The sequence below is a fragment of the Oryx dammah genome, unplaced genomic scaffold, assembly GCF_014754425.2.
Source record: "Oryx dammah isolate SB20612 unplaced genomic scaffold, SCBI_Odam_1.1 HiC_scaffold_19, whole genome shotgun sequence".
Taxonomy (NCBI): Eukaryota; Metazoa; Chordata; class Mammalia; order Artiodactyla; family Bovidae; genus Oryx; species Oryx dammah.
Window position 1 is genome coordinate 87,800,419 of NW_024070203.1, and position 26,410 is coordinate 87,826,828.

Sequence of the window (26,410 nt, forward strand, 5' to 3'; positions counted from 1 at the left end):
TCCCAGGGACGGAGGAGCCTGGTTGGCTGCCATCTATGAGGTCGCACAGAGTCAGACACGACTGAAGCGACTTAGCAGCAGCAGCAGCAGCAATATACTGAAAAGGAAGAGGCACTGGGATATTTGAGGGATAAACAGAAAAGTGGAATGACAGCAATATTTGTGCCTGTTTTCTACACAAAGGAAAGTTACTCCTGGAGCTTAATTCTGTGTTTCTTTAGCCTACCTCCACCTCCTTACAGAACCGGTGTAACAAGTAATTAGATGCTGGACACTTTCTTCATAGAAAGTTAACTGTTAATCTGAGAAAAAGCACCTGCATATTAAATGATTCATATTATTGAAGATTTATTTTTAAATCAACTTATATCTGAATGTGAAATGATTACTCTTATTGATCTACCATCGAGACTGAGAAATCTTCTATTCTATTAGACCTCTTAAGGTAGAAGAATTTAGCCTGCAGTCTTCATCATTATTGTAGTGATTTGCCTTCTTACCACACTAACCACCAACTTGGTGTAAAATTCTACTTTACGTGATAGGAAATTCAATATGTCACAAAGAGAAACCTAGAAAGGAAATCTGAGTAGCTTTCAATCAGAGAGAAAAAACAACTGACAAAGACTGAGCAAGGTTTTCAGTTTGAAAATTCATGTTGATTTTTAACTTACCATTACAGTAGGGATTGGATGGATTAAAGTTTATTGGAAATTCATGAGAAACCTGTCAAAAGATGAAAGAAGGACTGATGAGGCAAGTTTTGCTTTGCTAGGAGGCAAACCTTCACAGTGAAGAGTTCTTCCTACCTGCCACTGAGGTGGGACCTGGGCTCCAAAGCCAAAAGCTGGAAACATCTTATCACTAAAATGAAAATTTGAAAAAAGCAGAAGGTCATTTGTATCTTTGCTCATAACAAGACAATATGAGCTTACTTTTAAAACATTCAAAATCTTAGAAAAATATAAAAATAAAACAAAGACTAGAACTAATGTTAATATTTGGAAACTCTCATCCTAAATATTTTTCTGTGCATTGAAGGAATTTAAAGTCTTTCTATATGTATTTATTAATATGGACTTTATGACTCAGACAGTAAAGAATCTGCCTGCAATGCAGGAGACCTGGGTTCCATCACTGGGTTGGGAAGATCCTCTAGAGGAGGAAATGGCGATCCACTCCAGTACTCTTGCCTGGAAAATTCCATGGACAGAGAAGCCTGGTGGGCTACCGTCCATGGGGTGGCAAAGAGTCGGACACAACTGAGCAACTAACACTTAACACACCTCTACTTATGTATCATTTATTATTTCACTAAATAAATATGTAAATAAATTAATAAAGCTTTAAAAAGCACAAGTTTTTCATTTGTCTACAAAAAATACTCATTTGGCAGCGAAATGTGACCTCAACTGACAAGAGGTTATTTTTAGCCTGTATTTATACCACTTAATATGAATCAGATATCATACGTTTGGCCACAGAAATATGGTACAGATGCTACACATCACAAAACTCTCCATTTCTGCAGCAAAATGTATGAATATTTGGCCCAAGGGTTCAGAAATAATTTGGACAGAATATACAACATCATGAGAGTGGCTGCCAAGTATTCCACTGTACGAAGATTCTCCCCCAACGGACAGACACCAGCAGCTTTCCATAGTAGAACCCTGTAATGATGATACTACCATTGCTACTAGCAGGATTCCTTTTTATACTAATTCTCAATGGTTCTTTGCGCTGAGGATAGAGCCTGTGTCACCGATGGCACAATGTTCTTCCCAGTTGACAGTCTGCCTTTAACTTTAAAAGAGCTTCCCTTTCCTAGTTGTTAACGTTAATGACTGTGAACACCCAAAACTTCTTTCATGAGTGTTGCCTTCTCGGTCTTGCTTAAAGGCTGCCCTCACTGCAATATCATAGACAATTCACATATATGCTCACTCAGAACTTCCAAGCCTTGATCTTGACATTAAACGTGTAATTCATCAGGAGTGGCATGTAAAGCAGAAACTGCTCACATGGATCCACCAGGTTCCACCTCTCCCCCTTTAACCCTGGATCCCCTGGGCCCCTGGTGACATTCGCCCGACTCCAGCCTCTCTGGGCTGGCAGTGGTCAGGGGCGAGGTTCTGGCTGGATGTGGGAGAGGCGGGGTTTGCAGCCACTTCTGAATGGCACCCTCGGGGGAAGCACACGCCTCCTCAGTCCCTTTGTCCTCCTCCCACTGGCTGGAGAGGACGAGAACTCGGATCCAGGGCAGACGCTCCGTGGCATCACGGCCCTCTCGGGCCTGAACTGCTTATCTCTAGACGTGCAAGAGGAACAAGATACAAATCTCTGTTTTGTCAAAATCACGGTGTGCTGGGGCATCTCTTTCAGCAGTTCTGTCCATAGCCTGTACAAGTATCCTAACATATACAAGCACAAGTCAGGGATTCAAATCCAGTTCATGTTAAGTTTGACAGTTGTTACAACCCCTTTCCCTCAAAATGCTATCTCTATCATATACTTAAATTCACAGACATTCTTGGGTCTATTTCAAGATTGCATGTTTCTACTGGTCATGTAGTAGTTCCATACTCTTAATATATACTTAATATTGTACACATGAAACATATATAATGTTGCTATGCTATGCTTAGTTGCTGAGTCGTGTCTGACTCTTTGCAACCCCATGGACTGTAGTCCGCCAGGCTCCTCTGTCCGTGGAATTTTCCAGGCAAGAGTACTAGAGTGGGTGTCATTCCCTTCTCCAGGGGATCTTCCTGACTCAGGGATCAAACCTGGGTCTCCCACATTGTGGGCAGATTCTTTACCATTTGAACCACTAGGGAAATAAGTCATATATATATATACATATCAAGTTTTAATATCTGCAAGCACAAATTTCCCTTTTTTCTTCCCCTGAAAAACTTGGCTATTCTGATTCATTTTACCCTCTAGAAAATTATAAGAATCATTTTGTCAAGGTTCCATTGGAATTCTGATTAAAACTGACTAATCCAGAGAGAAACATTATATTTTCATCATTGTGACATCTGCCTATCTAGAATCGTGACGTATCTTTCCTTCTTTGTCCCTGGGTATAATTCTGTAGTTTTCTCTCACTAAATATCCTAGACCTTTGCCTAAATTTATTCTCATTTTTTATTGCATTATGAACTGTGATCTTTTATTCACTATAGTTTCTTCAATTGGTTTTTGCTGGTTCATGAAAAATTGCTGATTTTTTATTTTATGTTGTATGTCACCACTTTTTGAATTTTCACTACTTTCTAACATTTTTCACTTGATTCTCTCAGGTTTGAATTCATTCCTTATTTATGTATGAAGCTGTCTTGGCTGGTACCTTTGTGAGAAGAGCTCTTTGACCAGTTCCTGGTCTGACGAGGTTTTCTGCCTCTTTGAGCCAAGGTTGGTAATTTGTAGCTTTCTAAAAGAATCATCCTTCAACCTAGATTTTTTCACTGAAATAGTATAACATTTTACCAAACATTAACATACAATGTTTAATGATTTTTCTTCTGAATTTATGCTTATGATCTCTGTCTCATTACTAATATTCTACACGTTTTCTTTTTCTTGGGGATCAGTATCACCAAAGATTCTCTTAAATTTTGTTGAACTTGCAAAGAATCATCTCGTCATTTAATTTATTAACTTGGTGTGTGTAAGTCATCACTTTGTATGTTTGGAGGAAGCAGAGCACAGCAGAGTGGTGAGGACAAGTCTCCAGAGCCAGACAGCCCAGGTACGGTTCTGTGTCTGCCGTTACCCGCTGAGGGACCCTGGACACCTGACTTTAGCCTTCCTGCCTCAGGCTTCTCATCTGTAAAATGAAGATGATGATACTACCTATCTCAGAACCAAGCATGAGGATTAGATGAATATCCTATAGAAAGGATTTAAAATTTTCCTTGACATAAAACAGCTAACATGTATATGGAATCTCCTACTATTACTGTATGTATATTTTTCTTTCTATCCTTAAATATTATTTTGTTGAAAAGCTAGTTCATTTATATTCAATTCTTTTTTAAAAATAAAAGTGTCAGAAATCTTCCTTTATAAAGATGCCTGGGTACTGCCTGGCTACCTCAGTTGGTAGAGTAATCAGACTTTTAATCGGAGGGCCTAGGTTCAAGTCCCTGGAGATGCTTTTTTAAAAAAAAGAAAAAAATGAAAGAAAAGGAGTTCCCTGGTGGTCCAGCATTTAGGACTTGATGCTTTCACTGCTGTGGGCTGGGGAACTAAGTTGCTGGAGACCATGTATAGTCTTCTCAATACCCTTTATTTCTAGACAGTCTGTTTTTACACTTTGATTTCCTCTTTGATCTAAGAACTACTTAAGAGTTTTTTTAATTTTCATGTGGTAAGCTTTTTTTAGTTAACTTTTTCTTTTAACTTCCAGGAAGCAGTCTGAAAAAGTAACCCTGTAAATTTACTACTTTTTTAATCTAAGTCCCATTACAATTGTGTTTCTTTGAAATTTTTATCATATTTCTAGCTATTTTCGATTGAAATACATTGATACTCTATTACTAACCATATCCATGCTTATATTTTCATTTTGGATTATATAAGAAAGTATCTATAAAGTAATTTTTAAATTGCATTTAATGAGTTTTGTCTTAAATTCTGTTAGGCTGGTATTGGAACTGCTACCCTTGCCTTAAATTTGTTTGTCTAAGAATTTCATCTAAATGGCATAACAGAGTAATGAAAAACTCCATCAATATGTTGGACTTTTATCATAAAATGATAGACAAAAACAAGTGAAAATGTATACTGTACCCTAACAGATACAGAACAAAAAATTAATAATGTGGATTTTTTTTCTATTGTTTAGTATACCTTCAGAAGGACCTATTTTAATCTATTCAAAATCTATCCATTGAGAATCAATTCAAAATATTTCATAGCAATTATATCAAGTTATCCTGTAGCGCTTGTTGAAAATCACCATTAAGAAACTAATTTGAGAACAACGGCCTAGAAAATAGACATATTAAAATTTAGTGTCTATGAGTGTTTACAAAATGTGTCTTCTGGACTTCAACCACAGAAATAACTTATCCCTAGTGAGTAAGCCCCAAGAAAACCAGATCAAAGAAACAAAAGCCTTGCCAACAGTCAGCTGTTAGAGAAGGACTCTACACATAATACATTATAACTAATCACAGCCAGAGATTAGAGGTCAAAGGTAAACACTGACTGTTCACAAAGGGGAAAATAGAGAAGATAAGACAAGAGAAATTTTAAGGAGAAAGTTACTTCTCCCTAGCACCGTTATCCCATCAACTACATCAGAGGACCAGCAGAGTGTACAGACACTGCCGTTTCCGGGGAGATATACACTGGAGTCATACTCACGCATCGTAGTCTTGAATGACCAGTCCCACAGACCAGATTGCAGTCAAATACTCATTAACACCGTTGGGGCTGATGTAGTGAAGGGAGTTGGGAGAACGCGGATCACCATTGGAACCAGTAAAGTCCACTCCCACCTGCCAAATAACAATTGCGGGCCTTACTAAGGGGAAAGCAGGGGCATCCTCGCTTGATGCGGGCCTTACTAAGGGGAAGGCAGGGGCATCCTCGCTTGATGCCCAGGAAACACACACTGACTGCTGACACAGAAACACTCACCCCTGAGCCCGCTGCTCAGATTTGCCAACAAGGCCGTGAGCCAACAGGTATTTTCACGACAATTAAACAATTACAGCCTCAGCGTGAAGCAACCTGCTATTCCTAATTTTCTAGATGTCTTAAATCATAGATTATTATATCTACGACTTTAGACATAGCGGACTTTTTGGTACGTTTGATTAATGTTTTTTATTAATTAAATTACTGCAGGATAGTCACTGATTTATACACACATGCTTTTTTGCAGGTGGAAAAGGTATTATCGACAAGGCCAAAAGCTTCTGGATGAACCTAGACAAACTCTCTGCAGAGACCATATTCAACAGATTGTATACATTTCATCACAAAGTCAGTTTGGCAGTAAAAGAAAGAACACTGTAAAATAGAAGGAAAAAGCCACACACTACAGTCTACTGTGAAAAATCCAGTGTGTTACTCACAGTAAAATTCAGCTGGCAGCCTCCCATGATATAGTCAAGGAATGTACATTCCACTGTAATCTAGAAATAAATAGTAAACAAAATTAAAACTTTCCTACTTTTTAAGAGAAGCAAAGAGCTCCCTGGCATTCATTTTTAATCATTTATAAACTGAACAGCACAAGATATATATACATAGAACCCACCCCTACATTTGAATTTAAAGCAACCTACCCCTACATGTCATGAATCTGTAAGATTCAAGATAATTATAGCATGTTAAGATTAGAATATCAATAGCCAAAGATGAAATGCACTGGTTTTAAGAAACTAGTAATGAGTTTAATATGTTGAGACTTTAATATATTTAAAAACAAAAGCAAAAACTCCCACTCATTTAAGAAATCTCTTGGATTTTTCCCCTTCACTCATAACATCTCATCTTGAAATTATAACCAGGACTGATGCACTGAGTTAAGTCATTTCCACTGATGCACCAGAAAAACACCAATGGAGCCCGGTATTTCCTAAGATAATGAAAAACTTTAATTTGTCCTTTGTTAGAGAGCTGTCAAACCTTGGAAGCAAAGTTACTAGAAAGATTTCTCTACTATTTCCTATTTTCTTCTCTAAAGGGGCCCAGATGCTCATGTAATTTTCAACTGTTCAAAGTGCTTGTGTGATATATACCATATTCATAGAAGAACTTAAAATGCGATCTCATTATACTATAAGCTGTCAAGAGCAACCGACCTCACACTGCTTCACACTGATAACCCCTGAATTCTTGTAGCTTTTCTTCTTTTGCCTTTTTTTTTCATTTATGCATTCAAATTCAACCTATAGGAAGAAAAGACAAAATGTTCAATATTATTAGTGATATTAGAAAATGCTCGTGTAAATTTAAGTGAATGACTTTTTTCTCTTAGAATCAAACCATCTACTGATATAAGTCTGTTACAAAATACAACTGTGAAACGATTGCATACTATATTATATATATGAAATATTTATCAGTCACATTTCCTAAAAGCACTTCTAAAACTTTGTACCTTTTAAAATAGTTTCTAAGTATAAATGTTTCCTTTGTAGATCATTTCCTTCTAAATGCTCCAAGTAATCATCTTTTTTCTTTATAACAAAAGAAACAAAATATTATTTTTAGCTGTCACCCACACAAAGCACAAAAACACACTGCTTAGAAAAGAAAAAAAAACAACCATCAGAAAACAGAAATATATGAAGCCCAACTCCATGGTAAAATACGCAGCCAAGATCATCCCTTTCCACTGGGAATATGCATAGAAACAGATCTAATGTCTTCTTCCCACAAACAGACCATCTTCCCTTCCAACTCCTACCCACTATGCCTCTGGAAGGCTTGGCTCAAGTCATCCTGCTCCATAGCATCAACTCCTGTTCTAGTCTTCTCTGATCGCCATCTCTCTCATTAAGCTTCCACAGCTACATAAAACTTACATACTTGGCATTAATTTCAACTGTTTCATTTCATTAATTTTTTTCATAGCTAGGGTACAGTCACTTCCAAGTTATACCCTGAAATTCTCACTGTCTTGCCTAGTAATAAGAGACACTCAGTGAATACTGGATAAGTCACCTCTTCTGGTCAATAGAAAGCAACTTACATACTTTAGCCAGAGGCATTACTGATTTTCTAAGAATCAAACATTTAAAAATACCTTTGAAACAATGATACCAAACAAAATGATGTTAAAATAAAAAATCTCTTGATGGTTTAGGATCCTGCCAGAGTTTCAGTCATTATCATACACACTAATTATTGAATATTAGAGATGCAGAAATGCCCTAAACAGAAAGGCTACATTACTTCACTTCATTTGTCCACATTTTTACAGTATCCACCCAAGCAACAAGCACTTCTAGGTACTGAACACAGAGTTGATAAGATAGAGTCCTGCCTTTGATGACTGAGTGGATAAACCTTGTCACTGCAACTTTTAATGAGTATTAAAAGCCACATTCTATCATGGGGGAGGGAAGGACCAAGTTAGCTGGATATAGGAGAGTTCCACATGCTAATACGGCATCCTCTCTTCAACTGCACCAAAAGAGTGAGTTCCTAGACCCTGAACACTTTATTGTTCCATCAATTATCTCATTTAATTCTGCCAACAACCTTGCAAGATAGGATTAATGTCCCCTTTTAGGAACTGAAGAGGCTTCCCTCATAGCTCGGTTGGTAAATCACCTGCCTGCAATGTAGGAGACCCGGGTTCGATTCCTGGGTCAGGAAGATCCCCTGGAGAAGGGAATGGTAACTTGCTCCAGGATTCTTGCCTGGAACATCCCCTGGACAGAGGAGCCTGGCGAGTTACGGTTCACGGGGAGTCAGACACGACTTAGCGACTAAACCACCACCACCTACGTGCTCTGTAAAGAATTACACGGTTAGTTTCTGTTTCATTCTCTTCTAAAAGCAGGTCATTTACTGGTTCTGCAAAATAACAACAAACTGAAACCAGAGAAACGACGATACACACCACTCCTCATATTTAGTTCTTTTAGGAAGCTTGCTTTATAGAAATGTTCAGATTGTCACAGTTTTCCATTATTTCTGCCCTTAAACATATATATCTTTCAGCAGAATATTTACAGCTGAATTTTACTGTTGTTTTCATTTAAACTGTTAACTCAATTCAACCTTTGCATTTGAACCATTAGGTGTGATTGGAAAAGCCCTTCTTACTTCACACAAGCACTTTTGCTACACAAGGACCTGGGCTTTGTGACCAGGGGGTAAGGAGAGGACTCTGTGCTCAGTCACTCAGTCGTGTCTGACTCATTGCGGCCCCACGGACTGTAGCCTACCAGGCCCCTCTGTCCATGGAATTCTCCAGACAAGAACACTGGAGTGGGTTGCCATTTCTTACTCCGGGGGATCTTCCTGACCCTGGGATCAAATCCACATCTTCTGCACTGGCAGGCGGATTCCTTACCACTGAGCCACCTGGCAAGCCCGTAGAGATAGGACTAGAGATCTCTGTACGACCTACCTCTGAGAATTCTAGTCCCACTCTGTTAGCTCAAAACTCATTTCTCCCAATTATGTCAATCAAAAAGCTATTCAGTTTTATTTATTCATTTAGTATTTAAGTTTTATCTATTCATTTAGCATTTAAGTTTTGATCTAAAACTATCAGTATCTTCTTTTGGGTCACTTTACTTATATAACTTGGTAAAAAAAGACCTTCCCATCTGACCATAATCTCTTACCTTTTAAACTTCATGTTTGGATTTTCAAAAGCAAATGATATATACAAGAGCATATTCTAGGTAAGCTAAAAAGAGAATTAACTTATTTCATTTAAACTAGAAAGTTAAGTAAGAGGGAAGTAGTTTATAAGTTTTATATAAAAACACTCTGGAATAGTTTTTAGACACTTTGCCATAGAGACAGGAAAGTTTCAGAAGCAATCTTAGAAATATGTGGGGATACTAACTAACAAACTGAATGCAATTAAGGCAAACAAATGATCCTAACAAAATCAGTCCATTAGATGGCAACTTAATACTACATAATTTGAAGCAGTATAACTATGCTTTTATCCTTCCTTTGGGCAAGGACACATCAGAGAGGGACAGAAGGTAAAAGCCAATGTCTGAAGTATCCAAAAGGAGAATAAATGTCCACAATTTAAGCCTTGGTATTTGTCTCATGTAGATATTAATTACTGCGGCCAATGAGATGCCAAGATCTTTAAAACGAAGGCTTTTCAATCAAACCACATATATTTGTCCATAGTGAAAGGAAACCAAACTTCTAAACATAAATGTAAACTCACCCTAAGTAAGAATTTTGAATCATCTGACTACTTAAACAAAATCCACAGATTTCAGAATATTACATATTATAGAGTAAAAGCAAGGAAAGCTATTTGCTATTTCAAGAGGAAAAAATGAAGCAATAAATACAGGGCCAAATATAAGGTATACACAAATAACAAAGGTGCAACTTACAGGTGAGTTTCTGGAGGCTTCTTTCAGTTTTGTCATTGTGGTTTGAAATGTTCCAATGAGATCATGTGACCCATCATTGTCATAATCATAACACTCTACCTATAAGGAAGCATAATAAAAATATATAAAAACCAATATAACTTTGTTTAAAAGAATTGGTTGCAATAAATGGGACTTACCAAGAAGTGCACTTTTAATTAATAAGTGAAAACGTTTAATACACAGTCCTACTTGGAGAAGTAGGAACTAAGTTCCTAGAGGAATAATACTAAAACCCTTTCAAGCCCTGGCTATTGTTGGGATAAGATTCTAAGACAGACTGCAGGCACATGAAAAACACAAATACTGTTGAAATTCCATGTTGAGCAGTTTCCAGTTCTTGTATATGCCCTTTACAAGTTCTAATAAAATCGAAATGGAATTAGACCTTCTCTCTCATCCATTTTTCACTTTGCTATTTTACAGTGGCTAAAAGCCATTATCTATCTGAAGGAAGAAAGGAAGTCAGTATTCTAGGCAGCTAAAAATCATATAATTAAATTCTAGATGATTTATAACTATGGAAAATGTATTTCATTAGCTGAAATCTGGTAAGGCTCGGCTTCTTTTAGGAGTTAGATTCAATGAAGTTGGATTTGCATCAGTCTGAGGATCACAGCTCCCACAATGAAATGGAAAATTCCAGGAAAACAGTATTTAGCCCACTGAGGAAGTGTCTACACTGGGTCATCACAATGCTGTTTCCATTTAAGACAAGGCCAAGTCCAGTCTGAGCTATGGCTTCCGTTAAATGTTCACTATTTCTTAAAACACATGGAGTAGAGCTGAGAGTATCTGATTTCCATGTTGGCAGATGCTGTCAAAGAGTAAATATTCACAAGAATATCGGAATAATCATTGCGGTGAGAAAATTAACATGGTGTGAACTCTTAGCAAGCAGAAGTGTTCACTGTGATCACAAATAACTTCAGTTTTTACACTGCTTTATAATTACAAACATTTCTTCTTGCAAACATCCATTACGTGCACTGCACACAGCATCTACTGAGGGTGCCAGGCAGAGCGAAGAATTTAATAGCCTTAGAAGAGGGCCTATCTTGCATGGAAACTGACAAAGTATATCTGTGCCAAGGGAACTTTTGATACTTCTAGAGCCTATGATTTAAGATAAAAGCCTATAATTGAAAAGCAGTTTGCATTTACCCTATGCTATAATCCTTTACAAAGTTATATTAATCATCAAGCTAAAACACTCAGGATTTATATATATTTACCAAGCAAAGTGATTTTTTTCCCTCAGTTCTATGAAAAGTGAATTGAGTGCTTATCAAAACAGGAAGTCTTTCACTCCATATATTTTCATTATTTTTCAAGACTAAAAATCAAACAATCAATAAATGAAAACAAACTAGGTCTAGAATTGCAACTCTGAGTAACAGTAAGTGCTTTTGTTTCCAGTACTTCAGTCAGTAACTCTTGATCTATATATCTGATACTCATTTTTATTTTTTCATACTCAGTTTTTAAACCAAAAGCCCTTTATCTGACAGAAAATTAATGACATCAATAATTTTCTAGAGGAATTAAAATTAAAGTTAAAATAATATTTTAATAATTTCATTTTTAAGAGGTTTTTTTTTAATTACAGAAAACAGAACATTGCATTTTAGATTTGCATTCAGGAAACTCCAATTTATACCTAAAGATAACAAGATCAGGTTTTGATAAGACCAAGATTTTATTTAAACAAAACTTACAGAAGAGCTAAAACAGTTCATGTTTAGACTGTCCAAAACTTCTGGGAATGCAAAAACATTTTAAAAATGTAATTCCTGATAACTCACTATAATAAACTTGTAAGAAAAGTTCACTGTTGTCCCATTAAAGACAAATGTTAGATGTTAAAGGAAAATGTGACGTTTATTATGCTGACATGTGTTCAGATACAGTTTGAGGCAAAGGGTGTAACGATTTATGTCATTTAATTTCCCTTCTCAAAAATTCGAAAACCAATACTATTAGCTGTTTTAAACAACAGCTTCAGTAGTCTGTGAACCTGAAATGTACACATATATACATATGTGCGTATGTATATATGCAAAAGAATGCACACATCACACAATACTACATTCACTAATGCATTCTCAGTTTAGACATGCATGGTTATTTTTCTTATTCACACAATCTTATGAAAATAATAATCCATGCTAGAATGGCAACACTGGGACATTCACACTGCAGCAAAGAAATTACCAATGATTCCGACTCTATTCTCTGCTCTATAACTCTTTACTACACCTCTAAGCAATTTCCAAACACCAAGAGAATCAGTGATGGATGACTCTCTGATGACTGCAAAGAAATACAGAACTAAAGAAAGACAGACAGAGATGGGGTGGCGAACCAATCGGCGTATAGTGAAAACAAGTGGAGAATCTTTTAAGAATGAAGACATTCATCAGAGAAAGCTCAAAAAATCGGTTTACTTACTATAATAAAATAGCCCTGTGAGCATGACACTGTGCACAAAAAAAAGAAGTTTAGGAAATATTGTTTCACTGTTAATATATTATTACAAACAATCAAACAGAGTTTAGGCATTTTTTTCCTAGCCTTTCTTACTTCTTAGATCTAATGAAGCCTTAACTTACTACTTTTAATGTGAAAAGCAAAAGGTCTAGATTTCATATAACATTAAAAAGTGTCAACTACAGACTGGCCCTCTCCGTGAGGTCTTGCCATCACCTTTACAGGGATTAAATCAAGTAACGCTGCAGCTGCAGACCTTCAGTGGCCCCTGAAGGGGTTCAGGGTGGAGAGCAGGAGTGAGGCACTCTGCGCCCAGGGCAAAACTGGCAGGACAGGTCTTCAGACAGTTAGATATCCGCAGGAGCTGATTTTATGAAGCCGATTCTTGCATTTCCGCATATCTAGAGAAGCACTAAAATCCTTCACAGTCAAGATGGTTTCTCATGACTAGCAGAAGCCTCACAAGACTCGTAGAAACCTTTAGGGAAAACCTGTGCTGATTGCATGTATTCCCCCCTTTACCAAAATCACATCAACACTGACCTTTCCCCTGCCTCTCTGGAAGTTTCTCAGAGCTCTCCGAGGTGCTGTCTCTGCAGCCCTCAGATTGTCCCCAATAAAACTTGACTCAAAACTTTCACGTTGTGCATTTTTTCTAGCTGACCAAAATAATGTGCAAGGCTGCTTTTCTATTTATTTTGTACCAAAATTTTCACTGCTGTTTGAAATATTACACAAATCATATTGATCTTTAAAGTTCTCTGAAAAATGAGGAAAAAATTTATGGATCTAAGAAATGAAATGAAATGGTTTTCAATAATAATAGCATCTCTACTGTGTTTAACAGTTTATGAAACTTTTCACATACATTAATTTAATCGTGATTTTATTTTGCTATGTAGACCTTATGTTCTCCATTATATAAGTGAGGAAGTTAGATAACCTGCTCAAGATCCCTTAGCTGGTTAAAGGTCTAAGTCAAGTCTTGGACTGTGGTTTGACTCAGATCCCTTCATCACCTTGCCTGCTTTCACTGTACTAATTATCAAAAGAAAAAAAATAATAAATAAACAAAAAACTCACCCCAGTTTGCTGACCTCTGCAATACATGAAAAGGCTCCTATAGGGAATCGTACGTAAAGAGGTGACTAATATAAAAGTGTCTTTAAAATAATATGTCTATATTGGCTATAAGTGAAAACATTAAAACAATTCTTAGCTATCTGCTGCAGCTCCCTGCTTCTACTTTGCCTTCCTTTAAAAACTCTAAAACTAAAGCCATCCAAATATTGTAATAAATTATACCTTCCTCTGAGCTCCGGGAGCAGGTGATGGACAGGGAGGCCTGGCATGCTGCAGTCCATGGGGTCGCAAAGAGTCAGACACAACTGAGCGACTGAACTGAACTGAAAATCAGTGACGGGAAATGTCACCACTATTATGCTCTGCGCTGAAGGTAGAAGGAAGCTCTGGGTTCTCAGTTAAAGTAATACCTATTTTTATTGCAAGGGACACACCAAAGCCAAAGAGTGCAGTTAACCACTTCTATTCACAGAGCAGAAGAATCTTAGTAAAATGTAGGGAAGACTTAAATATTTTATTTTAAAAAATGAAGAATAAAATAAAAACCACAATGTTTGATTAAGCATTCAACAGGTCAACAGATCACTCAAAATGTCTCTGCTCCTTTAGACTGAGTGCTTGTCAGAAACATTTCTATTTTAGCACTCCTAAATATACATAAAATTCAAACTTACATCATTTACTTTCTTTAAGTACTAGCCAATGAATTAATTCATAAAAGCAGTGAGTGTGTAAAGGTGAAGGTGAAGTCACTCAGTCGTGTCCAACTCTTTGCGACCTGCAGACTGTAGCCCACCAAGCTCCTCTGTCCATGGGATTCTCCAGGCAAGAATACTGCAGTGGGTTGCCATTTCCTTCTCCAGGGGATCTTCCTCAGCCAGGGATTGAACCGAGGTCTCCCACATTGCAGGCAGACGCTTTAACCTCTGCGTGTACATAATATATATATAATTTCAAATTACCTTAATAGTTTTATCCATATCTCCATAGCACAGAGAGTTAAGAGAGATCTTAAAAGGCTTCCAAACAGGATTCAAGTTGTTTTTAACAACCTATTAAATAATAATAATAATAAAGACCAGTTAGAAAAACATTCCATTCATCATTAATGTTCTGCTCTTGCCTTTCCCAGGTTCCTACCAAGTGCACCATTCATTCTTCACCTGTTCACCCACCCACCTTCGTCAGTGAAAATCTAGCTAGGACCATATTATACACCTGTTATATGAAAAATGTGAGGGACTGTCTAGTCAAGATACATTCTGAGAAAGAAAAAAAACTGGGAAATATATCCAGCCATTACAAGATGCACTTAAAAATTTCAGAAGATTATTGGTTTTGTTGGAAACCAGAGTTTTCACTGCAGGACACAAGATTCAAATATGGAATAAGAAATGCTGAGAAAGGATCTTGCTATATTCGATTTGAATGAGAAAAATGGTGTAAATTTATGATTTTAGTTTTTTTTAATGTTTAATATATAAACATATATACACAAATGTATTTCTCATGTATGTCCACTGAAAAGGCCTAAAAGTGCTCAGCAGTAATGAGCACTCATACCCTGCTGTGCAAATCCTACCCTCTTAAAGGAAAAATCGGGCTTCCTAAGACAAATAGCTCATTCCAGATGGGACAGGATAAGTACAAGGTCAACTGACAACACAATTTCACATAAAATAAGATAGTGCTTAAAGACTAATTTGTTGTTGTTTAGTCACTAAGTTGTGTCCAACTCTTTTGTGACCCCATGGACCATAGCCAGTCCATCTCTTTCTATGGGGTTTCCCAGGCAATACCGGAGTGGGTTGCCATTTCCTTCCCCAGGGGATCTTCCCAACCCAGAGATGGCACCCATGGCAGGAGGGTTCTTTACCACTGAGTCACCTAGGGAGGCCTGGGAACATAATAGCCAAATGCAAAATGTGAGCCTGGAATGGGCCCTGTATTAAACAAGACAAAGCACATAAGAAACGTGTTTGGGGAAATTGGAAGGATCTGAGGATGAACGGTGTAGTAAATCATGTTACTAAATCAATGTTAACTCTCTCAGTTACGGAGGTGTAGAGAAACGCCTTTGTTCTTGAGAAACACCTGTAAGCAGTTAAAGGTGAAGAGCCACGATGCCTGTTGCCTGCATTAGGATAGTTTGGCAAAAGGGCATGGACGTGGGCGTGAACAAGAGAGAGCACACACCCGTGTGCTGGTGTGACCATTTGGTAAATCTAGGTGAAGGACACACTGGCATACATTTCAGTGTCCTTTACAGGATTTTAAAAATAAGGCAGAGGGACTTCCCTGGGGACCAAAGGTCAAGAACCCACTTGCCAGAGTGGGAGACATAGGTTCAGTTCCTGGAGCACCCCACAGGCCTTGGGGCAACTAAGCCCGTGAGTGCCGTGACCGCTGAACCGCACGCCTGGAGCCCTCAGCCCACAAGAGAAGCCAGCAGTATGAGACGCCCGGGCACCACACTAGAGAGCAGAGCCCACTCACTGCAACTGCGGAAAGCCGGGGGCAGCAGCAAAGAGCCAGCTGAGCCAAAAGTAAGTAATTGAAAAAAACAACTAAGCATAGCAGCACCTTCTCATTAAAAAAAAAGAAACAAGCACGCTGGCCTTGTGTCTCTGGCAGTTATATACGTCTGAATTCAGATGAATATTTTTATAAATACATAAATTTTTAAAATTCAGATTACCACAATTCCAAAGGAAACTTCAAGCCTACTTTTCAAATTCAGATATTCACCTCCGTTCGATGAACCATTAGCCAGTTTCCATCAGATGTCTGCTTGTGGAATTCTAGGTAAGGATCTGACTTTCCAAATAGATCCTACATTAAAATAAAAAGCAAAGCAATTATTCTCCTCCTAAAACATGTGAAACCACACTTTATACATGTTACATGTCTGTAGTACCTGAAGTTTAATTCTATAAACATATAAACAGATAGTCATATAAACAGATAAACATATAAACAGATAGTCATATAAACAGATAAACATATATATATAGTACAATACAGCAATAAATACAAGTCCCAATACATTCCTCACAGATATTAACCTGCTGAAGTCTACGAGGAGAACTTTTAAGGCATTCCTGATAAATGCTCATTATCCTTACACCCTTACATCTCAAAACACATGACGGCTTTAAAATACAGTGATCAACAGAACCCATTATCAACACAGGACGCTTTTAGCTTGTTTTCATTATTATCATTCACTCATTCACACAGCACTAAGTAATTTTATATAAATGATCCCATACAGTAGTCATACTAGCTCCATGAGAGGCAGGACAAACTGGATTCAGAGGAGTTAAAGACTTTGCCAAAATCACACAGCTAATGAATTGATGGATCTGAGCCTTGATTTCACATCTTACCCTTTTATGTCCAATACCCGTTTGGCAATCCCACACGTTTCTTTGCCCAAACGCAAGGGAGAACAGACAAGGAGCCACGTGAAGTGCACAACAGAAGTGCTGGGAGGGCACAAGGTGTACTCTGTTTCCTCTGTGATTCACCAGGCACAGCTCTCCTGTGCAACGCGCGAGCACAGGGAGTGTCCAAACGTCCCCTTAGGGCCATCTCACCCACATACACACACAGATACTCTTCCACAGGGACATAAAATTTTGGAAAGATGTACAAAGGTAAAACTCAGATAGTAAGATTGTGGATGACTTTACCTTCTCATTTTTATTTATCTTCATTTTGAAACTTCTATCTTCCTTAGCATATAGTACTTATCATTTGTGAAAGTGAAAGGACTTCTGTTAAGCCCACAGGAATGTGTGCAGATATGTTCCTAAACTGAAGATTTGTTTCAGTACTGAATTTACTTCAATATTAAATTAAGAACTAAGATATTATTTCCCTCCTTGGCATACTTTAATGTTAGGAAAGGAACACATTCCTCATAGTCAAAAATAGAAACACAAAGACTACACAGAACTTTTAAAATTTAACCTTCTCTCTAAGAAGAATTTAAGCAATGTAATAAGCCTCCCTATGCTCCATTTTATAAAACTAGGAACAATATTATACCCAGAGAAGCTAACTTTCCCAAAAGCACATGAACATCCTCTGTCTCTTTTATCTTAGAGATAATCTTTTGAGAAAGGGAGAATATCATTACTACCATATTGAAGGTCAAAAAACAGACCCTGCTTGACAGTTCATGAAGCTGTCAACAGAAGAACTAAAATAAAAAGTAGAAGTCCCTGACTCTGACCTCCAGGATGAGTTAAGAGCAAGGCAGAGAAATGCATGTGTGACATTAACATATCATGCTAAACTTAAAGACTGGAGCTGGGCTGGGGTATAGAAATGTAAATATATACATACACACAGGTGTGCACATTCATATCTACCTATATGACATATACATCCATATCTATCTATTTGTACGTTTATATACACACAGAGAGACACACAGAGACACACATGTACATACACAAAAAAACCCTTAGTTTTTGGGAAAATAAAGGATTAAGCCATTAAATGTAAATTTTACAAATGAATAAAATACAGCAAGAGAAAAAACTGCAGCGTGGACAGGGAAAGAAGCTAAATTTCTTGAATATACCTTGTTTTCTGTTGGCTTTGGAACCATCTTATACATGATTATAAAGCAAAATTAAACCAAAAAAAATTTAAAGCAATCTCTAAATATCAAAAGCAAAATTTGATTATGTGTTAATATTACAGCATAACCACTCAGAGAACAATTATTCCTTTAAAACCCAGGAATTAAATTCGTATAATTCAAGTGGAATATATAACCCTAAAGGCAAAAAGAACTTCAAAGAAAGCTCAAGCTATTTTCCGTAAAAATATTTTTGCTATAACATGTATATTTGTATTTTTAAACTGTTAGATATTATATAGGGCAAAACATAAGCAGTTATGTTAGTTTCCTTATGAATCAACATTTGACATAAGTAAAAAGAGGTGCAACTACAGAATTAAAGAAATAACAGCCTTGTAATTTTACATTTGAATTGGAATTTGTTATACAAGTTTACGATTTAGTTTTCCTTAAAAAAGAAAAGACTTTCCTATAGCTATCTACTGAAAAGTCCTAGAAAGAATGAGCAACAGCAATCAATAAACATTAAGCACCCCTAGTACCACATCGTGGACTCACCATAGAAAGGCTCCCTTTAACCTGCCAATCTGGAGCAGAAATTAGATAAAATAAGCATGGAACATCTGTCATGCCACAGAGCAAGAAGCTAGCCAAAGACTTCTGAGACCGTGCCAAATGGCTCAGGAACAAACTTAAATAGGTTCCCTCCCATAGGTCAAACTTGGGATACTTTAAGCATCAATAAGAATTAATAGAGTTCCTAGAAATACTAAAAAAAAAAAAAAAAAAAAATTTTAAGTTCTTCTGTAAAAGTCAAGTTTACAGAAATGTATTCTTCTAAAAAATAGTAAATATAAAAAAAAAATCTAACACTTCAGCTTGCCTTTTCTGGACAAACTATCTTGGAATAAATAAATACCTAATGTAAAGAAAGATACTTCTCTCTAGAGAAGTATTCTCGGTAATAAAAGAAGAAGCAATGACAGCATGAGAATAACAATGTTTTAAGGCCCTTAATCAGAGAAGGCAATGGTACCCCACTCCAGTACTCTTGCCTGGAAAATCCCATGGACGGAGGAGCCTGGTGGGCTGCAGTCCATGGGGTCGCAAAGAGTCGGACACGACTGAGCGACTTGACTTTCACTTTTCACTTTCATGCATTGGAGAAAGAAATGGCAACCCACTCCATTGTTCTTGCCTAGAGAATCCCAGGGACAGGGGAGCCTGGTGGGCTGCCGTCTATGGGGTCGCACAGAGTCAGACATGACTGAAGTGACTTAGCAGCAGCAGCAGCAGGAAGGCTCTTAATAAAATAGTATATCTAGGTAGTTATCATCAGTGGCCACTAATACCCTAAAAAACAACTTGACAATGTGAGCCTCTTGATGGAATTAGTGTCACCACCTATGAAACTCATACCAATTCAAAATGCCACGAGATCATACCTCTAGATTCAATTTCAGCTGATAGAAATCAGGAAATAAAATATGGAGAGACAAACATATTACATGACATCACAGGGATTTAACTAGCGTATACTGTGTGTGAAAACTTCTATAGGACAAAGGAGTCAGTTTATTGAATAAATTCATGGATGGATGGATAGGACAGAGGGAGAGAGAGGAAACAAGAGAGCAATAGAGACAGAAAGGGAAGTAAAGGGAAGGGGAGAACGTAAAGATTAAAAAAATGTAAGAGACACATCAAGCAACTGTATTATTTTAAAAGTCTTTAGAGATACATCTACATTTATGGATGCATTGCTGTCTGGGAGGAGAGAAAGTAGATAGGGTAGGGATGAGATAAAATTGGTCATGAGTTGTAACATTTTTAAAGATAGGTGGTAGGAACACAGAAATTTTTAGAAATACTATTTTGTTTTTGTGTATGTTTACATTTTTCCAAAATATTTTTTAAAAGATAACTGGCTACTGGTCTAAGATATTTGCAAACTGCATTGTAAGGTAGATGAAAATGATGAAGAATATTGATTGCATTATAGAATTACATACAAAAGTCACTCAAAGAATTATTCCAATCCAAGGTATACACTACACTTAAGTGTTCTTATTAGTATTCATCCTGAATTTTGAATGCAGAGAGGAAAGTGAAAGTGAAAGTTGCTCAGTCGTGTCCAACTTTTTGCGACCCCGTGGACTATACAGTCCATGGAATTCTCCAGGTCAGGATACCGGATTGAGTAGCCTTTCTCTTCTCCAAAAGAAAAGGCTTTGCTGAATTTTGATTCAATATCTGTGCTTCAGTCAGTCCAACTCTTTGAGACTCTATGGACTGAAGCCTGCCAGGCTCTTCTGTCCATGGGATTCTCCAGGCAAGAATACTGGAGTGGATTGCCAAGCACTCTTCCAAGGGAATCTTCCCAACCCAGGGATCGAACCCACGACTCTTATGTCTCCTGCATCGGCAGGCAGGTTCTTTACTACTAGCGCCACCTGAGAAGCCCCAAAGAGGAAAATCTAATCAATAAAGCATGGAATTTTCGCTTTTTTCCTTAAGTAATTCAAATACACTCTAAAATATCTCTTACAATAACGTTAATCTTTGTATTAACTCTTCTTTTAAGCTATACAAACTCTTCAGTTACATCCGGGGGAAAGAGGTAAAGAGAAATATCTTCTGCTTAAACATGCATCCACATAGAAAATAGAATTTGGAACTAATACTCCAACTGATGCTTAGATGATAGAGTTCATAATATTAATTGCATTATTATTTTCTCAAAAAGTAACCAATGTGAGGGGGAAAAAAAGATGATATCCTTGTTGAAATCTGCATCACCCACCTACCTTATTATCCAGTTTTCTTGCTTCCATTTCAAACAAGACAATTCTGTTGTCCTTTATTTCTTCAGCTGAAATCTATGAGTAGACAAGGTAAGTAAAAGAAAATGTTCTGGGGATTCTGATACAGTCACGAAGTACTGATTCAGTCTGTTATCTAATAGTATACAAAGTCTACACTAACACTGTATAGTCTAAAATAAATAACAAAATGGTACTATTAAGAAAGATTTGTCATTATTTCCTTTACACGTGTGAAATAAATATATTTCCAAAATATGCCTAATTTACATTATGCAACTTTCTTTTTAATGTTGTTGCTGAAACTGGATCTTCCTTCTTCTGACGGAAAAAATCAAAGCCCTGCACAGCACTAGTGAGAGCTCTCCAGAGATGGAGAAGCATGGGTAAGTTATACCTAGAGAACATTACACATTCAAATATCAGCTCCATATTTTTCATCCAAGGTAACTGAAAGACTTACTCTACTCAAAAACAAATTCTGGGCCGTGATGGTCCCAAAAGCCATAAAGCTACCTACTTGTAATGATCTCTGTTCCCCACATAGAAGTCAACACCCCCAACAGACTGGACATTCTTATGGCACCTAAACTAGAGCAAACAACTACTCGGAGAAATGTGTTTGATAGTTGCAATAATCCTGAAACACGACTCTCTCAGCCTCCCATTCCCAGGCAGAGCTAAAGTAAGACAGCTGTCTCTTCAGACAGCTGTGACTACCCAGACAGCAACTCTAGAACATTTAGAACATTTAAAAGCATGGCACTATATAATTTGAAATCTAAAATAAGATAATGCATATATTCACTTGCCCAGGTCCAGCAATCAGCAAGGAAAAATTTAGGTAAGAGGATGGATAGCAAAGTGCACACGCACACACACAAAACATGGTTAAGAACTGAGCGGTTCAATGGCCATGTCATACTACAAGATCATTCAGGAATCAAAACCACTATGGAAAGTTTCTGTCATGCCGAGGGGCCTACGTTTGATTTGCTGAGAGCCAAATTGATCCATTCACATTATTAAGTAATTTCTTCCTACTCTGGGAATTGATGCTTCCATCAGGAAGAGGCAAGCATTACCACGGTGTGTGTGACTTTCGTTTAGGCACAGCACAGTTTCCATTTGCGATCACTCTAAGGCAAGTCAAGGGAGGGTGGAGGGCGACATTCAGGATCAAACGATAACGCCTACTGTAGAATCTCTGTCTGATATACACAGTCTCAGCTTGTCCACTTGTGCTAAATCTCAGGAGGCAAAAGACTTGTATTTTAAAGGATCTTATTTTACCGTAATGCTCCCTTTTCCTGCAGGTCTGCCATTTTTAAGCACCAGTGGTCGTGTTAGCTTCTTACTGGAAACAATCTGTTAAAACCGGAAAGCGATACAAAGAAAGAGCTATTTCACTTCAACATGTGAATGTTTACACTAAACAGTTTTCAAAAGATGGTTGAGAATAAAGTATACAAAGTTATTAGAAATGGAAACATTAAGTTCATTCCTTAAAGATTTGGAGATTACAAAATGCATCTGCACCCAAATGGAAAAAACTTCCAAGGAGCCAATCCTGACAGATAAAATCTCCCCAAACCACTAGTTTCTTTATCAACCACTTCAAATTCTTCCTTGTAAAGAAAAAAGAGGGCAAGATTCTCATCACATATACAAATCATTAAGCTGAAACAAAACCCCTATAGGTAACAAGGGTTACCTGTCAATTTTTCAACTGACACATAACTTCAATGTATAATCCTCATAAGATATCATTTTGATTAAAATAATACAGTAAGCACACATACTCTCACACAGGTATGTTTCTCAAATTTGCTATAATTTTAGCTGAACTGTGATTTTTTTCCAAAAAAATAAGTACTTCTTTAATTTTCTTTTTGATACAAGTATCAAAGTTTTAGAAATCTGACCAGCTCCATGTTGTCCTTGAGACATAGGAAATACAATGATCTCCAAAAAATTCAAGACTAAAAGATAAACTCATAAAAGACAAATCTTAGATGTCACCCACTGAAAGAAAATAACTCCTCCCTCCGAAAGTCCCATAAACACAGTCACTGTCTCTCCTTAGAAGTCAAACCGAGCTGGGAGCACAATGATGAGCCCACAGACACACCCGTGCTCCGACCCAACCTGTGATATCCTAGAAAGACAGAAAATTAAGCAACTACAATAAAATATGGTAAACATTAAGGTAGAAGGAGTAGAGAAGACCACCAAGTGAGCACCGCAGGGTGACCCAAACGACTCTAGGGTGTCAGAGGAGGCTTGCGAGGGGGACTTGGGTTCATACCCAAGGCAAAAGGAGGAGCAAGCCAGGAAAAGGGACTGTGCTGGGCTATCAAGGGGTCAAGAGGCATCGGTCATGCAAGTTAGAACGTCAGAGAAGTTGCCGTCACCTTGACAGCATTTGTGACCTAAACGTAAGAACAACACTGCATTGAAATCTGTAAACAGCAGACAAGCAGCTAGAGTAATGGTACTATTTATTGAAATGGCAAATGGAACATCTTTAACTCATAAGAACTAATATACACTTTGCAAAAAACCCATGGTCCCTACCCTCATAAAAAAGATAAATTCCATAATGTTTAAGGCAAACGCAAGCTCAGTTGCTCAGTCATGTCCGACTCTTTGTGGCCCCAGGGACTGTATCCCTCCAAGTTCCTCTGTCCATGGGATTTTCCAGGCAACAATACCGGAGTGGCTTGCCACTTTCTACTCCAGGGGATCTTCCCAAGCCAGGGATCAAACCCAAGCCTCTGCACTGGCAGGCAGATTCTTTACCACTCGTGCCACCTGGAAAGCCCAACAATTAAACTAAAGAGAATTTATCAAAAACACCTGATGCTTTGGCTCAACTGTAGAAAACACCTGTACCATTCGTACTCACTTGGCCAAGGGTACATTCACATTCTCCTAAGAAGTCGTCATCGCTCAGCTCAATAGTTTTGTTGTCGATGTCATAAATCCCAAATTTCAATTTCTGAACCACTTCAAAGTAGTAGTCAATAATAAATGTCTTGGAGAATTTGGGGTTCAAGCAATTCTTAATCCTTTCTGTGCGCTCAACCTATATTCACCCCACCAAAACAAAAAAAGTTTCTTCAGATCAAAGGTGCATTCGTTTATTATCTTTATACACTACATGTGTCTAAATATTGGCATGATAGCTAAAGGAAGCGTCGATATGTATATGAAATATTTCACAATCAAGGACTAATTTGCCTGAAAAACTGCACTAACAGATGAGATGGTTTTATTTTTAACTTTTTAAAGAAACTCTTCATATTGTCAAAAAAGCAATTCAGGCGGCTTTTCAGATGCAAGTATTTAATATTACCTCATACCACTGTTGACCGCTCGTATTCAAAAATAACACACATAGAGGGTCTGACTTTGACCCTATGTCTTTATCCAAAAGATTGTCACAGGAAATATTCAGCTCCACCTTTGTGACGCACTGGGCAGCCATCTCTTGAGCTGTGAAAAAAAGAAAGAAATGAGTAAGCCAGTGAAGCGGTGCCTTTAACAAGCACACGCCTTCCTTGGGACTTCCCTCAAGGTTCAGCAGCTACGACTCTGTGTTCACTTCAAGCCCAGGTTTGATCCTGGTCAGGGAACTCAGACCCTGAAAGCTATGTGAAGCAGCCAAAAAACGAACAAAGAAAAAGGCACACGTGTTCTTAATGAAACACCTAAATTCTTAGGACACACAGTCAGAACAGGATAACAGAGTGAGCTTGCTGGAAAAGACTGTTGTATGTGTCTCCAGGGGACTCAGATGTCTCATTACCCCAATCCAATCATACTGCTTCCGCCAGATTATCTTGCTGGGATAAAACTCATTTTACAGTGTGACAATAAAATGCAGCTTTCAAGATGGCAAATAAGATACATTAATCTTATCATTTCCCTGTACGTTTTACCCTTCAGAAAAAGTCCAAGTATAATCGTGACCTTTCACTTAAAGGCAAACATAGCCTTCTGCTACAAAACGAGACAGATTAAACCTCAACCTTAACTTTATCTTTATTTATTTGACAAAATACTGAGTGAGATACTTGCTGTTTTCAAGGAATTTTGGCTAAGACCCAGACCTGGGGAATAAAAGACCCTCACATACACCCCTCTGCCCCTCCCTGCACGTTTTCCAGCAGTGGTCCTCAAGCCTGGCTGCTCTTGGAATCACCCGGGGCGCTTTCAAAGCCCCTGAGGCTGGTGGCCCACACAATGAGATGTGATCTAACTGGTTTAGGGTGCAGCCTGGGCGTTGCTCCTTGGAGAATTTCCATGTGCAGACAAGGCTGACAAACTCCCATCTACAGAGCATGCTCAGCGCTTCAGTCGCGTCTAGCTCTTCACGGCACTATGGACTGTAGCCCACCAGGCTTCCCTGTCCATGGGATTTTTCAGGCAAGGATACTGGAGAGGGTTGTCCCTCCTCCTCCAGGGGATCTTCCCGACCCAGGGATCGAACCAGAGTCTCCAGTGTCTCCTGCATGACAGTGTGTGTCCGTTGCTCAGTCATGTGTCTGACTCTTTGCAACCCGTGGACTGTAGCCCGCCAAGCTTCTCCACCCATAGGATTCTCCAGGCAAGGATACTAGGGGTGGCTTGCCATATCCTTCTCTGGGAGATCTTCCCCACCCAGCCATCGAACCCGGCTCTCCCACATTGCAGGCAGATTCTTTACAGTTTGAGCCACCGGGGAAGCCTGGGTCATTACAGCCTGCCTGACAGGTGGTGTCTTCACTGCTGAGCCACTGGGGAAGCTCGACCTACAGTGTATCCAGCAAACGAGCATGGCTTCCCTTTCCTCAAGACTTGCTGATAAACACTGGAGCTGGCCTCACGTGCACTCACCCTGCTCGCCCCAACTCCCTGTCAGGATACGGAGAGGACCCGGGAGCGGGCGGAGCAGTGGGCGCTGGCCCTGAGACGCAGGCGGGGTTGAGGGTGAGCCCTTTCTTCCCTGAACCAGGGGAAAGAAAGGGCCTGCAGGTATTAGAGGAAGAAGCGGGCATTGCACTCCCCAGCTGGAAGTGCACCTAGCTGGCAGTCTAAAGCAAAATGAAGCTTTCGGGTCCTGGCGGTAGAAAGGCACCCCTTCCCTTAGAGCTGCTGGCAACGTCCTTAGAATGTGGAGTGGTTAGTGCCCTCTGATCTCCACTTTGAGCTGAAATTCTGAAAATACAGTAGAATAAATCTACTCATCATCTTGTTACAGTCAAACAATTTCTGGGCTCTACAAAATGTGTGATCAGGTCTGAAATAATAAGGATTACTAT

At 38.3% G+C, this 26,410-nt stretch overlaps 1 protein-coding gene across 2 annotated transcripts in view; it reads right to left on the reverse strand.

The window, feature by feature from the left end:
* The window catches only part of CPNE3 (copine 3), a 47,879-nt gene that overhangs the window by 9,338 nt on the left and 12,131 nt on the right, over positions 1 to 26,410 (reverse strand). For both annotated transcript variants that reach the window (XM_040261124.1, XM_040261125.1), the window contains exons 2-13: positions 24,463 to 24,602; positions 24,013 to 24,192; positions 22,398 to 22,472; positions 21,090 to 21,161; positions 16,434 to 16,517; positions 14,648 to 14,737; positions 10,074 to 10,172; positions 6,828 to 6,914; positions 6,096 to 6,155; positions 5,380 to 5,513; positions 810 to 864; positions 675 to 726 (exon numbers count right to left, since the gene is read on the reverse strand). In XM_040261124.1, the coding sequence (XP_040117058.1) occupies positions 675 to 726; positions 810 to 864; positions 5,380 to 5,513; positions 6,096 to 6,155; positions 6,828 to 6,914; positions 10,074 to 10,172; positions 14,648 to 14,737; positions 16,434 to 16,517; positions 21,090 to 21,161; positions 22,398 to 22,472; positions 24,013 to 24,192; positions 24,463 to 24,594 (1,120 nt within the window). In that variant the 5' untranslated portion in view covers positions 24,595 to 24,602. The remainder of the gene's footprint in view (positions 1 to 674; positions 727 to 809; positions 865 to 5,379; positions 5,514 to 6,095; positions 6,156 to 6,827; positions 6,915 to 10,073; positions 10,173 to 14,647; positions 14,738 to 16,433; positions 16,518 to 21,089; positions 21,162 to 22,397; positions 22,473 to 24,012; positions 24,193 to 24,462; positions 24,603 to 26,410) is intronic.